Below are 16,215 nucleotides of genomic sequence, written 5' to 3' on the forward strand. Positions count from 1 at the left end.
TTCTGTGTTTTCTTGATGTTCTGGTTTGGTCTGGATTTTGGAATACTGAATTAGAATGCAGGGCTTTGGGCTTGCTAAGTGATTTGAATCATGTCTCCAGTCAATACTTGTCTTTTGAACCACTTAAGAGAAGAGTCCTTAGTTCGTTTTGAACTGATTTTATACAGGCTGAAGATGTTCAATCTTCTATGCATGGATATCCGGTTTTCCCAGCATTAAGTAATGACAGAGGCCTTCATTTCTCTAATACATGTTTTCATTGCACAGCTATAGCTGTGTGTGAATTTATTTCTGGATTGTCTACTCTGATTCCTTGATCTGCCCATCACTTTTTATGTATTCTTATTCTGCCTCAGTTACTTTGGCCCGGTGTATAATTTGAAATATGGTATGGTGTTAGCATTGTTATCTTTACACTGGTACTTTGTAATCCTTTAAACAAGATAAATTTGACTCTTTGGAGTCTTTTGGTGCTTCCATATAAACATTAGGATTTTCCTTTCTAGTTATGTTAAGAATTTTAATGGGGAGTGCATAGAATTTATAAAGTGTCTTCCATAATATTTCCATTTTCACGTTATTAATTCTGCCAACACAAACATAGGAGGTCCTTTCATCTCCTAGTAGCTACTTCTATTTCTTCTGTCAATATTTTATAGTTTTTATTGTAAAGGTATTTTACCTTATCGGTTATGTTTACCTCCTCGATACTTTTTGGAGGCTATTGTAAGCGGGATTATTTTCTGTTTCCTTTGTCAGCAAGTTCATTATTGCTGTATATAAAAGCTGGGGTTATATTGTTAGTAACATATCCAGGATACTGGATGACAGTGTCAACAAGCATCTTGATTTGGTTTTCTGTGTTCTGAAGCCTATTTCCTGACAACAATTACTATACACTCATAGGTTAAATCTTAACTGAATCTAAAACCCATTGAATTTGTCACTTAGTTATTAACCACATGTTTTAGTCTGTTTTCAACCAGAGACTGATGATTAATGTAAGATCAGGATTTATTTAGTTCATAGCTCTTAAGACTGGAAGTCCCAAGGTTGATGACCTTCTTGCTTAGGAAGATTTTTTTTCTGTGTCTCAGGGAGGCATGGGTCTTCATAGAGCATGATGGTTACAAACAAAGAAAAGCCCATCCTGATTTCTACAACACTCAAAATAACCCAGTAACTCCTTTGTCCATGAATGGATTGATTTTCTTATAAGACTTACCCCTTAAAATCCCACCTCATAAAAACTCACAATGAGGATGAAACTTCAATGTAAGTATTGGCAGACAAAGCTTGAAATTGATTAAATTTAGAATGGTGAAGGATCTCTCCCTTTCTGACCTGCTCTGATTGGCCTGATGCTACCCTATTTCCATCAAGGATAGCTAGTCTACCTGTTTTGGGTACTAATGGCTTCAAGGAACATGACAAATGCTTCACTATGCATCTGTAGGGCCACCCAAGGCCTGTCTGGTTATGTATTTCCCGGCATGTACTTGTCACATAGATCACAGAGGCGGGCTAGAAGGTCTTCCAAACACTCTTGCACTGAGTTATAGAAGGACTGACCTGGTAACTAAGAGGAAGATACAGTAATAAGCTAAGGCTCAAAGACATTGGAAGTAGGCAGAAGGGAAAACTGGGGTTGAGAGAAGGGTGAACTGAAGGGCCTGTATGAATGCCACCCTATGTTAGAGGGTCAGTAGGAAAGGGATTCAACCAAATTTGTATCTTATAAACTTAGGCCTGCTTTTTATTTTGAGAATGAATTAATAGAGTCAAAATCAGAGGTAGGACGATCTTTAGGATTTGGTGTTTTGGTGTTAGTGAGTGTGTTAGTCTGTTTTCCAAGGCTGGGTAGTTCATACGTTTATTTGGTTCATAATGTTAGAGGTTCAGAAGTCTAAAGCATAGTGGAGCCAGCTGCATGGAGCCTTCTTTGCTGCTTCATTACATTAGATGGTATCTCATGGAGAGAAGCAAATGCAAGAGAAGCTCTAATCAATCTTCTTTTAGAATCACTAATGCTGTCATATGGGCCATGCCTTCACAGCCTCATCTAATCTTTATTGCCTGCCAATGGCTCTTACTACAAATATCATTAGCCTATGTATTTGGGGCATATGTATCCAACATATGACTTCAGACAGACATATTCAAACCACAGCAGTAGGAAAAGAAAGCAACAGAGCTATATGGCTAAGTGGAATTGGCAGAACTTTTTATGTGACAAAGGGTACAGAGCACAGATTACTTCACTTAGTTGTATCTCAGTTCATCCCCTGAAAATGAAGTCATTTGACAGAGTTCCTGTAATGATCAGAGCTAATTTGCACTTAGCCCAACCACTGGTATGTGGTAAGCGTTCAAAAATAATGTTATGGGCTGGGAGTTTTGCCTAGTGGTAGAGTGCTTGCCTACCATGCACAAAGACCTGGGTTCGATTCCTCAGTACCACATACATAGAAAAAAGCCGGAAGTGGTGTTGAGGCTCAAGTGGTAGAGCTCTAGCCTTGAAAACGTCCAAGGACAATGCTCAGGCCCTGAGCTCAACCCCAGGACTGGCAAAAAAATAAAAAAAAATGTTTACAAATAGCAATACAGTCTAAGGATATCTATTTCTTCGTAAGAAATCACCCCCAAATTTGTCAGCTTAAAATAAAAATATTCATGTTATGATTACTTATGGTTCTGAGGGTTGTCTGGACTTGCCTAGGTATGCCATACTTGTGTCACTTGAGCTAGCAACTGAAACAGGAGCTGGTGGCTGGGGCTAGAATCATGAAAGGCCAGTCAGTTGTTCTATCTGTCTCTCTTTCAATGTCTTTCTCCCCCTCTCTCTCTTCCCCCGATCTCCTCTCTTCTTCCCCCTTCCCTCCTATCCCTCTTTTTCATCTTCCCCTCTGTGTAGAATTATGTTTACATCATCAGAGAATGGAGGGTGAAATTTTGTAGGTTTTGGGGGAGAGGAAGAATGACAAGTACATTTCCAAATATTGAATCACAGATTGAGGTTTATACCAGTTAGAGCATCCTAGGAAGGCAATTGTATTTTGAGTTTGTCACTTGGGAGTGACAAGATAGAGGTGGAAGTTGAAGCTGTAAGAGCAGGTAGGATCACTCTGCAGAGTACAGCTCAAGAAGAGTGCGGAAAACAGAACCCTTGAGGCATATCGACATTCATGTGAGGATATGTCAAACTGTTAGATGAGTGCTACTTGGCCTGGCTTAATTCTTCTAGACGCATCTAGAAAGAAGTGTTGTAGGTTGAGATTTCTCTCTTGGGGGTCTCAGCATCCTCTTGGAGAGGAGTCATTTTTCCCAAAAGCCTAACCTTTTGGTTGCCCAGATTAAATGTCTTTCCCTCTCTCCTTCCAGTCTACCAAAATCTGCCTCCCTTTTCCTGAGTCAGACTGTGTACTTCTGGGATCCCAGTGTTATGAACGCTTATCCTATATATTTCCAGATAGAATAAGGAATTACATTCTCCACCTTTATCCCAGCCAGATACTTTCTTAAAAAACAAAAGAAAAGTTTAAGTCTTTTACTCTCCAGACATTAAAAAAAAAATGTCCTGAATTTAAGCCACCTTTTAATTAGCCTTCAATTTAAAAAAAAAAAAAAAACCACATTGGGACAAGGGCTAGCCTGGTTCCTCTTTGGTGATTTGTCACAAAAAAAGAAGTTATCTGAAATTCTTTGAAAGAACCAAGTTCTAAAACAGGGATGTCCAAAACACAAGTATTCCTCCATTATACTGTGAATGAACCTGAACACATGAACTACAGCAACCATCTTCTGACACTGAGCTCCAGTATGTGACTTTAGTCTGAGCTAGCCACCGAAATCAAACAGGGCTTGCTTGGGAAATAGGTCAGTGTCAGCATGGCTTTGCATGAGATTGTTTTATTTTTTTTCCTCAGTGGAATGAGGTAAATTAATTGATTCATATTCCCTTGTTGCCCAATTCTGAAATAAACCGTCCTTTCATCTCTCTAAATTTTCCCCCCAAAAGTCTTGAGTTTAGGATTTTCAATTTTCTGCCTCGAGTATCCCTCATCTAGATTAAGCACCTTCCTATCATTCCATCTCTTAGGCTTCCTAGCCTCACCCGGCTCTGCCCTGACCTGCCCAGCTCATAAACAGCCAGTGATTGCTTCATCTAATCTGTCGTACATACCTTCACTGGTCACGTTTCTAAATTAGACTTGTCCTTGTTATTTTATTCTCTGCACACAATTTATCTCATCTAACCCTCGATCTAATATGGCAGGGAAACTAAGCGTCTGGGGAATAGAAATCCCTCACTCTTACATTGAAGAGCTTTCCTAGTTTGTCTAAGGTATGTTCTTAGGCTTAGTTCTCCAAAGTACCCTTAAGCACCTGCCAAAGTGTTGACTAACAAGCCCCATCACTTTTTTATGAAGAGAACCGCATTTGGGGGTCAGACAAACCTAGGTCTTGAGGCTAGCTGTATGACTATGGGAAAGTTTCCTAAATTTTTTCATGATACTTTATTTATTGATAAATGCCTCTTGTTAGATTAGACAATTATTAAACACACCACTAATCTGAAATTCAAAATGCTTCCAAAGGCGATATTTATTTAGTGCTGATATGAACCATAGGTGAAATGTTCTACAATATGAAGCTTTGTTGCCTTTCCCAAATTAGCAAAAGTATTATCACCTGGGCAAGCAAGCCAAGCAAGCAGGAACCCTGAGTTCAAACCCCAGTAATAATAACACTAATAGTAATTATTATAATACATAGAACACAGCAGTGTCGTCTGTCATTTGTATAAAGTGTATATGAAACATAAGTAAATTTCCTGTTTAGAGTGGGATTTATCAACAATAAAACTCATTATGTATATATAAATATTCCAAAATCCAAACCAATTCCACATCTTGCAATGTACCATAAGAGAAGGTACTGGACACATGTGCCTTCTTTCCCTTACCCATTCCCTTTACTTTTCCCATAGTTTTGCTTCACTTCTCCTCCATAATACCTGCCTATCGAATTCCTATTTTTTTCTACTGAAGGCACTGATCAAGTTCTTCCCTTCCTAATCATGCCCAATAGGAATTTTCAAGGGTAGCCTTGAACCCCTACAATTTTTGGAAGGTCTTTTCTATAGATTAGCAACGTTTCTTGTCTATCAACATGCACATGTTTCATTCAACCTACCATTGCAACTACAAAGGCCTGATTTTCTGCTATTGTCCCAGGTTGCCAGCGGTGAGAAAAGAAAAGATTTTCTTTGGCAACACACTGGCATTCTGGAAGATGAGTGTCTAGCACCTCAGTTCATTTTGTCTGGCACCTTTGAGAGAAGTTTTATATAGCATCTTTTGTGGGAAAGTTATCTTGGTCTCAGATAACTCCAGAAAAGCCCATTAGTCTAACTGGCCAGTTCTGGAATGTGGGCTGTGAATACCCCACTTCAGTTTTACTTAAAGTCACCAATTAGCCCAGACCTGTGAATTTGCCTAAGGAAATGTGATTGAAAGGCTATGTGTCTGTCTTCAGTTACAACTAGTCTCTGCTGTACACTGTTATAATGACCTCATTTTGTTTTTATTTTTTATGCAGGTCCAGCCATTTGAACACAGAGCCAGGTACTATCCCTGAGCTTCTTTTTGCTCAAGGCTAGCACTTTACCACTTGAACCATAGCTCTATGTTTGGATCTTTTGGTGGCTCATTGGAGATAAGAATCTCTCAGACTTTCCTGACCAGGCTGGCTTTGAACCTAGATCCTCAGATCTCAGCCTTCTAAGTAGCTAGGCTTATAGGTATGAGCTACTAACACCTGGTTATAATGATCTTTTTAATTGGCATCTTTTCCAAAACTTGAAGAGAGCTCAGAGAGAGAGGGGTATGACTTATTGAACTCTAATGTTGTGTATAAGTCATGGAGTAGGATATGGGAGAAAACTAAGCCAATATCCTAAGTTGAAACAAAGGAAGAGGGACAGGAAAAGAAGAAAAGCCTTTAATTAAGGTATGACTTAACTAGATTATAAATTCTGGGTGACAGGGACAGTGTTTTGTTTTTGTTTTTGTTTTTTACCATATAATACATGCCATGGTTGTTGACACAGAGAAATCACTTGATGACATTTGTCAGGTTGACCTAGGACCACAGAGACTTCAGGTGTTTATTGTGTGTTTCCTGGCTGCTGGGATGTGTGCTGTCAGCTGAGCCCTCCTTTATGCTATTGTGTTTCTCTTGTGTCTTTTGTAGGAAAAAGGGAGGGTAAGACAACAGCCCCCAAACATACTGACTTCCTGAGGCTTTTTGTGACCTCACTGAATTTAACAATTGTAGTTAAACATTTATTAACAGGTAAAAACCAGTGGTTTCATACAAAGATCCAGATTCTTAATTTCTCTTTTACACATGCAATGGACTAGCCCACCCCTGCTCTCGCTTCTTTGTGGCAGTGTTTATTCTGAGCTCAAAGAACTACCACAGATGCCTGTTTCCCTCCCTGCTGCCCTGACCCTGAGCCTTGGAAGTTTTCCAGTCTTTGATGCAACTTGTGCATTTTAATTCCATCTTTCCTGTCCAGGCTGGCTTTGAATTGTAATCCTCAGATCTCAGCCTCTTGAGTAACTCGATGCCATCAGTGCTTGGATTATTGCATGTATTTTAAATTTCTTCTTGACTATATCATCTGCTGACTTCTTTGTGTGTTTTGAGGTAATGGAGGCCTTATACCTGTTCAGTTGTAGTTTTCGCTCACGGTATCTGTGGCTTCTTTATGATGAGAAGCTATCTATTCCACTTACCATTAGGGTAGAGGGGAAAATGTCATGTACCTCCTTCCATTGTCACCTTTCAGTCACTTCACAGTTTCTGAAGAGAAAGGCTGAAGTTATCTGGATGTGAAAAATAAGAAAATAAGAAGAGGAAGGAGAGGAAGAAGAAGGAGGAGGACAAGGAGGAGGAGGAGAAGGAGAAGGAGGAGGAAGAGGAATCCAGTGGGCCGGTGGCTCACACCAATAATCTTAGCCTCTCAGGAGGCTGAGATCTGAGGATCAAAGTTCAAAGCCAACCCCAGGCACAAAAGGACCTGAGATTCTTATCTCCAATTAACCTCCAGAAAATGGGAAGTGGGGCTTGGCTCAAGGGTAGGGTGGTAGCCTTGAGCTGAAGAGCTCAGGGACAGTACCCAGGCTGAGTTCAAGCTCTATGACCCACAAAAATAGAGAGAGGAAGGAAGGAAGGAAGGAAGGAAGGAAGGAAGGAAGGAAGGAAGGAAGGAAGGAAGGAAGAGAGGGAGGGAGGGAGGGAGGGAGGGAGGGAGGGAGGAAGGAAGGAAGGGAGGGAGGAAGGAAGGAAGGAGTGAAGAGGAAGAAGAGAATTTTCTGATGCTAAGCTTTATCCACAGTTAGCAATCACCCACCATCTTTGAGTCAGCTATGATGTCTTCCTCACAAAAATGTCATCCCCAAGTTCTGTGCCAAAGGAGGAAATAAATAAGCAAAGAGATTGAAGTCCAACTGTGTCTAACTTATGTTATATTTGCCACTGTTTTTTTGCCTCTTTGTAGTTGTAATTGTAGTTGTTGTTGTGTGTGTGTGTGTATGACGAAATAAGGAATTCAACATAAGGACAAGGGTTTGTTCAAGTCCACAGGCTAGGAAAACGGAGGTTAAGCAGAGCAGCTCGCCTAATGGCAGCCAGGACGTAGAAAGGAAATGTCTATAGTAGGAGGCTTTCCTCCTTTACTCTTCTTTATTATTTGCAACTCCCTTTGTCCCCCACTCCCCTCCAGCCACAGGCCATATATAGATAGTGTTGTACCACCCCTCTTCCTGAAATGCCTCACCTAGGTACTTCTCAGTCCAACCAGGATTATAATTAAGTTTCTGTTTTTGTTGGTTTTGTTCTGTTTTGTTTTAGCAGTATTGGGGTTTGAACCAGGGCCTTGAGCTGGCAATCTTGAACTCAGGGCCTGGACCTGTCCTTGGGCTTTCTCAAGGCCAGCACTCTGCCACTTAAGCCACAGCACCACTTCCAGTTTTTTCTGTGTATGTGATGCTGAAGAATTGAACTGAGGGCTTCATGCATGCTAGGTGAACACTCTATCACTAGACCGCGTTCCTGGCCCAGTTCAACATCAGTTAGCTATGCTTAAAGACATATTTTTACACAGGTCTTTAAATAATTTGAAGACAGTGGTGAGTGAAGTGAAATAAACAAACTTTGGGTTTATATCTACCCTTAGTAGAACTTGTTACTTAGCCCTTCAACAGAAATATGTCTTTAAGCTGCCAAATTATGTACCATAAATATCTCTAATTTGGATGATTTTTTCAAGGAAATGAGAACAAATAAAAATAATAAATACATATATTCTGGCTAAGATTATTGCCTGGCATTGGTTTAAAATCACAAAGTGCTTCTTATGGACATTCCTTTGTTTGATTCTTTTAACATTCCTGAGGTATCTTTGCTGAAGCTTTAAAATAAAACAACTCCCTTACTGCCCTGCCCCTGCAGAAAAAGAAAAAAGAAAAAAGAACAAGAAGATTAAACAACATTCCTAAACATATAATAAAGTGGAATTAAATCCATATTTGTAATTCCTTTTTCCACTTACCTGATCTTACATAGGTTTTTACTTATACCAAGATAGAGATAAGTTTGCAAAACACTGTTCTATCTACCTTTGCTGCTCTCACCAAAGATTGTTATTTAGCCATGGCTAACAGTTACGGAACCTTCTTAGGATTCAGGGTCAGGACTGAATCCTCTGCATTCTTTATTTCACTGAATGCTCGTAATAGCCATGTGACACAGGTTCTCTCCTTATCCCTCTTTAGCTGCTGCAACCTAGAGGAGGTAAGCAGCTTATTTACAGTCATGCTACTTGTAATTAGTGGTCCACATTCAACCCCAAGTCCGGGTAACTTCTGGAATTTCTTTTCTTTTGAGATAGGGTCTTTCTATGTCACCCAAGCTTGCTATGCATCCCAGACCTTACATCCTGATCCTCATACCTTAGCCTCTCAGTTCCTGGGACTCCTGAAAGTTTCTGCTGTGTCTTGCAAGAAATAAGACAACAGGCTGTAAATGGTGTAAGAACCAGGACTTTAGAGCTTAGCAAAATGGTTGCATATAGCAGTTATGGAAGTCATTGATATTTTTTCTAGGGCGTTTGGGGGTTTTTTCTTTTTATTTCTTTATATTCACACTATATTTCTCACAGATAAGACAGAGAGGATCATTACCTTTAAATGTTTGCCTTAAAATTTTTTCAGCCTACTTAAAATGTTTTTCTTTTCCTCCAAAAATGTTTTAGCTAATACTCTTAGAATAATCCTGATTTTTCTATTGAACGTTTTGACTTATTTTATGCTCTGTAATTGAAAAATTAAGCTCTTGGGGCCGGGAGTTTGGCCTAGTGGTTAAAGTGCTTGCCTAGCGTGCATGAAGACCCAAGTTCGATTCCTCGGTACCACATACATAGAAAAAAGCCGGAAGTGGTGCTGAGGCTCAAGTGGCAGAACTCTAGTCTTGAGAAAGTCCAAGGGCAGTGCTCAGGCCCTGAGCTCAAGCCCAGGACTGGCAAAAAAAAAAAAATGAAAAATTAAGCTTCAAACATCTCCTTTGTAGACTGTGAACCAAATCTGGAATCACAAATTTTCTTTAAATTCATCTTTTTTAAAAAATTTCATTTGGGGTTTCAAATTATTATTTCCAGATGGTGAGACTTTCAGATCGGATAGACTCATATACATCCTACAAGTTTGAACAAAAAGCCACAATTTTGACAATCTTTGGGCTATTAGTATGATGACTATGTTGAGGTTATTTCCCCCACCCCATGGGAAAATCAATCAAAATATCAGTGAATCATGCTTCATATGATTACTAACTGTTTTTCCCTTTCCTATTTTAAACTCATTTTAGTTCATTTTTGAGTGGGCATGTGCTCTTTTAATTGAGGTATTGTTCACATAAGATTTATCATTTTAAAGGGTAGAATTTAGTATGCTTACTGTGTTATATAATCAGCACCACTATTTAATATATTTTCATTCATACAGAAGACAATGCAAACTAGTTAGCCATCAGTTTCAACATCACCCTCATTCGTGGCAAACATTGGTGTACTTTCTGTCTCCTTGAATTTGTCTATTCTGGATTTTTCACATAAATGAATTCTTATCATATGCGGCTTTTTGTTTCTGACTTCATTTTCTTAGTATAATATTTTCAAAGCCTTTCATGCATCTTTATAATGAATATAGCCCCCAAAGCTCTGCCACAGAAAAACTCACTAGGTCCTTACTATGATTAACTGTAGGTAGTAGACACAAGGAGAGATGACTCAGTGTAAACAGTCATTGCTGGTAGGAAAACATGAAAACCACATTTCCTATTAAGAATGTATAGAGCTGTCCACAAAGGAAAACACTTATTATTGCAATAATAACAAAATGATATTTTAACTCATGTTTTAAAAACCTCTAGCACTCAATTCAGTATTTGTTCTTAGTTAGATGTTGTTTAAAAATGGTAATGTGTTATTGCTTTTTTCTTGAACTTAGATACAATAAAGAATGTGCTCGGTGTACTATTTTTCTTTCAATCTGAAAATTATGATAATATAAAGCTTTTGCCTATTAGATGCTTTCAGTTATTAGCAAAAATCAGCAATATTTAGCAAAACTGTCTAGGACTGGAAACCTTTAACAGTTGGCTAATGATCAAGAGTCCACATCTGAAGGGTATTGTTAGCATTTAAAATGTTGAATGTGAAGGAATTATTATGATACACCATTAAATGAAAAAACCCACTTACATGCTACAACATGGGTCAAGCTTAAAAACATTATAAATGAAAGAAGCTAGACATAAATAACCACATATCATATGAGTCATTTTTATGAAATACCAGGGTAGGCAAATCTGTAATGACAAGCAACAGATTGACAGTTTCTAAGAACCCCTAGAGGGAGGGGGATATGGGTTACATTTGTTGATAGATATTTGGGAGATAACAGAAGTGTTCAGGCATTAGATAGTGCTGAATTATATAACATTTTGAATATAGGAACCCTGAACTGAATACTTAAAAGAGGAAAATTTTTATGTTATATATATTTTACCTCAAATTTTAAAATTACAAAACACCCTGTAACTGTATAGCTATTTAAAATTAGAGAAGATAATTGAAAATATATTTGATGTATGTGCTCAAAATTATTAACCACTGTAATAAGGTTAATCGCAATAGTTGGGTGGAAAAACCAAGAACAATTTCACCTTACATATATTTGAGTGGGCAAGTTTGCAGGTAAATCTTGATTTCAGCACAACTTTGTTAATATGCTACCCATGTAGAAAACAGGCTTTTGGGGGGGTATTTGAGAACAAAAATAACAGCTTTACAGACCCAACCATCTGTGTGTGTGTGTGTGTGTGTGTGTGTGTGTGTGTGTGTGTGTGTGTGTGTGTGTTAGTTCTGGAGTTTGACTCAATGTCCAGGCATTTTTGGCTCAGGGATAGTGCTCTACCACATGTCACAGCTTCAATTTGGAAATGACTTTCCTGCCCATGCTGGCTTTGAACAGCCATCCTCTAATCTCAGCCTCCTGAGTATCTAGGATTATAGGTGTGATGTACCTGGCAACATCTTACATTTTTAAGACAAAAGTCCCATGAAAAGCTTGCTCCCAGAAACTTTGCAGGATCATGGAACTTAAATTGGTTATTTTAGACAAGAAGAAGTATAGAAATGACATTGTGTGTCTTCTCTTTGCCATTCATCTTGTATCTTTAATCTTAAGAATTCCTAAATTTCCTTAGTTGATACATTTATGGTTTCCCCACTCCTATTTCTTTTCTCTCTATGTTACTAACATATTTATGTTTGGCATAAAAACCAAAGAAGGTATGGACAGCTTTCTTGATGCTGAGATCCTATAATCCCATTTTCACACTGAAGGAACCAAGGTTTAGAGATGATCACAATATCTTAAGATGTTAGAAGGGATCTTTGAAGGCAATGATTTGAATCCCTTCCCCACTCATTGATAAGAGATGTTAAATTAAAGACCCAGGTTATATAGTTGTGGAGCCAGATTTTGAGTCCACGTTTCTAGCACCAGTATTCTTCCTAATCTAACTCTGTACATACTTGGGATTATCTTGCTTATTGGAAGAAGGATGTTCTAAAGTAGTAGAGGTCCAAAGTGGTATGGCTGAGGTTTTAGGGATTCTGTTTACTTCGCCTTTAGAAATTCCTTGGCCTTGTCTAAGCCCTCTCTCTATTGAACTCTCGTCAATGTGGTTGTTAATCAATCTTTGCTTCACTTTCCTTGTTCTGGGAGTGTCATTCACACCCCCAGGTGGGGAATGAATCCTAACAACTCCCTTAGAAATTTCCCTTCTTGGGCCTTAATTCAACTCAATATATCAGATATGGGAATTAGGGGGTGGGCACACAAGAAGAGCAGAAGTTAGAAGTCAGGAAAAGCTTTTTGAGAACTTCAGCTCTCAGGTAGAAGAGAGCTAGCACTGACAAAAGTTGTGAAAAGGCTACTCCGTGAACCAAGGGAAAAAAACAAGATTTGAATTGATTTGTTGGGGATGGGCTGACTGGTAACTTTCCATCAGACACAGACATGAATTCAGAAGATATTTTTCTTCAGTGTGCCAACATCCTCAACTTGTACTTTGCAGACTAATAATCCACAACTGACAAAAAAAAAAAGCTTTGGTCAGAAAATGTGAACATGGAAATAATACAAATCATGAGAGAAATCATAACAGTTGCTTAGTAATATGGTAAATATGTCAAAATACGGCCTTCTTTCTATGGCATCCTTTGGCATTTTGTCACTATAAAAATGTAACTGATGGAAAGGAAATACTAAGCTTTTGTGAGAAAATATTTTCTCATAGATTTACTATCAATATGTACTTTCTACTCATTACCTTTTGGAGTTTTTCTTAGTCTAAAGTTTATTATGAGAATGATCTAAACTGTTTTTCTTATCGTTACAATTTATGTGGGGGTATAATTTTTTTCTAACAAAAAATATATGCAGAACTCAACAATGTTCCTTTTCTAACCCTCATTTTTCTTAGGCATCACCATAGGAGTCGTGGTTCGAAAATACAACAAGCTTTCAAATCTAGAGAAATTCTACTTTGCTTTCCCTGGAGAAATTCTCGTGAGGATGCTGAAACTCGTCATTCTACCATTAATTATATCCAGCATGGTCACAGGTACCTGGATATTCCCTATTATATTTAAGGAACCCAGCTTTTCTAAATAAGAGGGGATGTATTCAAATGCATTTGATTGAGTTAATGGCTGATTGCCCTGTTTTTCATCTAGCAGTGTCCTCCACAGCTCAAATCTCCACCTGTATTATACATGATGTCTTATGAGAGAGATGCTATTTTCAAACATACAAATAAAATGCTTCTTAGTCAGGGAAACACTGAGGTTGTCAATTTTGGCCATGTTTTGTTCGCTCACTTTGTTTTCCAGCTGCAGCTCCCTGTGGCAGCTGCCTCTAGAGTGCTTCTCTTCTTGCTTCTCTCCTAACTCCACTCAACTACAGACCCCAGAACAGGCTCCACAGCTGTCTGTTGATCTGCCGTAAGGCCTGTAGCCAAGTGTTGAAGAAAAAAAAATTGGGGATTTGCATCATATTTTAAAGACCAGTTTTTTAAATCTGAACTTGTGAGATGCTTCAGTTTAAAAGGATGTTTTGTGTGTTGATTTTTTCTTTATTTTTGAGTTAGCAGATATGTGTGATTTGAAGAGGGATGCATATGTCCATATACATATATATATATATATATATATATATATGCTGTGGACTTTGAACAAATTCACCCTCTCCACCACATTTCTGTTCCTCTCTATTTTTTCACACATCATTTACTTTCAGATAGATAGGTAGATAGATTATAGATAGATAATCATTGATAGGATATGTCAAGTATATATAATAAATGTATAACACATATATATTATACACACATATATATAATGTCCTTTAATCTCCCTCACTAATTCTAATATCTTCCTAGACAGATCCCCTTTTATATTCACGTCTCTTACCATAATTACTGTAACTATATTTGTCATTGTCATCAGTCATCAGCATCACTTTAGGGCTATACATCACAAATAATTGAGAATACTAGGTGTTTGGTGCTTTTTTTATTTTTGCCAAATGTGGGGCTTGAACTCCAGGCTTAGGCCCTGTCCTTGGGCTTTCTCAAGGCTAGCACTCTACCACCTAAGCCACAGCTCCACTTCTAGCTTTTTCTGTATATGTGGTACTGGGAATCAAACCAAGGTCTTCGTGCATGCTGGGTAAGCAATCTATCATTAGGCTATGCTCTGGGCCCAGGCTTTTAAGTTTCGTTTATCTCACTCAGCCTGATCATCTCCAGACAACCATTTCCTACAAACTACATAGTTCTGTTTTCATTTATGACACACATATAAATATGTATACATATGCACATACATGTATACCTATTTCCTTTATCCATTCATCTACTGTGAGGCAACTTGCAGAGTTGGGCTGTTGTAAATAGTGCTATGTTAAACATGGATATTGCTATTTTTCTTGGTTTAGACTCTATCACAGATATGCCCAAAAGAGATACAGTGGTTCATACAAAGGCTGATTATTTTTTGAGGAGCCTCCACAATGATTTACATAGTAGTTATATTAGTTTATGCTTCTACTTGTCAGCATTTGTTACTTCTTATTTTTTGTTTTTTGGTGTGTGTGTGTGTGTGTGTGTGTGTGTGTGTGTGTGTGTGTGTGTTCTGGAGCTTAAAATCAGGACTTGAACACTATCCCTGAGTTTATTTTGCTCAAGCTTATTTTGCACTTGCGCCTCAGCTTAACTTCCGGGTCATTTTTGGTGCTTAATTGGAGATACGAGTTGCGTGAACTTTCTTGCCTGAGCTGGCTTCTAATTGTGATTCTCAGCTCTCAGTCCTCTGAGTAGCTATGATTATAGTCAAGAGCTCTCATGTCTTGATGATCATCATTCTGGCTGGGATCCATCCCTTCGTGTCTCTGTGCAGATTTGATTTATATTTCTTTATGCTAAGGATTCTGAACATTTGTCTTTTTCTCTAGTCAACCATTATGTTACAAGGTCTCTTCCTCTAGTGAAGTTACAGAGGAACTTGGTTTGCCAAAAGGTCCCTTTTCTGGATTAAATATGCCATAGAGCATATTCCATTACATTTTTCTTCTGGTAATTGTAGAATGTGCTATAACAATCACTAGCGAAGTAGGCTTGAAAGTCAAGGTTTTATAGAATCATACATCTAGGAGTCATGGCACGCCCTCTTCAAGAATACATTTCTCCACTGCCACTGGAAGGCCTAATCTTGGAAGAGGCCTGGACCTTGGCCCGGGTAAAGATGCAGAAGATATCAGGAGTTGCTGCATTTACCAACCACATTGTCTGAAGAGCTCTGATAGTTGGCCATTGAACTTACCAAAGTGCCAAACTTTACTTAGACTAGTGTCCCTTAACTACTGTGTCCTTAATTGGTCTTGGGGTGTTTTTGTCTTGTTAGAAACTTGAAGGGCGTATTTTTCATTTGTGGATTTAATTATGTTTCTTGTGAGCCTTCCAGCCTGAAATGTAGGAGGCATGTGTTGGCTGAGTAATTATTTGTCTTATATAGTGTTTATTTGTGGAACTTGAAATTACCCTATGTAGTTTAAATTTGCATTATTTCAGGGACTGATTTCTGACTTTGTAAAAAAGTTTTAAGAACTAAGATCTAGAAACACAGCTCATGGTCCCATCCACAGAGAGTGGGCTGGAGTCAAGAGACTACTCCAATTAGTTGGAACAAATGCATTTGAAGATGTATGGTCTACGTCACTCTTGTCGATGAGCTGGGGTATTGCAGTTAGAACCCGTTAGAACCTTCTCCGGGGAAAAGCTTGCTATCATCACTAGAACTCCTTTGGAGTAAGATGAAATTTCAGATTCTCTTCCAAGAAAAGCATTCACAAAGGTACATGCATAAATTATTTTTGTGTATAGCTCCACAAGGTTCTTTAGCCACTTGATGAGTGGCACAAGTCAAGTGTCTGTGTGGGAAAGCAACCAAGGACATCTTGTCCAGTGACATTTTAGACCTAGCTTCCACATATGAGAGAACGCATGCCCTGTTTGTCTGAG

The 16,215-nt window shown here is 38.5% G+C and overlaps 1 protein-coding gene across 1 annotated transcript in view; it reads left to right on the forward strand.

Annotated features, from left to right (window-relative positions):
- Positions 1 to 16,215, forward strand: part of Slc1a1 (solute carrier family 1 member 1) — a 69,862-nt gene that overhangs the window by 14,758 nt on the left and 38,889 nt on the right. Inside the window, exon 2 of the mRNA XM_090329718.1 lies at positions 13,120 to 13,260. Coding sequence (XP_090185844.1) covers positions 13,120 to 13,260 — 141 coding nt within the window. The remainder of the gene's footprint in view (positions 1 to 13,119; positions 13,261 to 16,215) is intronic.

Source organism: Megascapheus bottae, chromosome 3 (assembly GCF_031878675.1).
Source record: "Megascapheus bottae isolate mThoBot1 chromosome 3, mThoBot2.hap1, whole genome shotgun sequence".
NCBI lineage: Eukaryota > Metazoa > Chordata > Mammalia > Rodentia > Geomyidae > Megascapheus > Megascapheus bottae.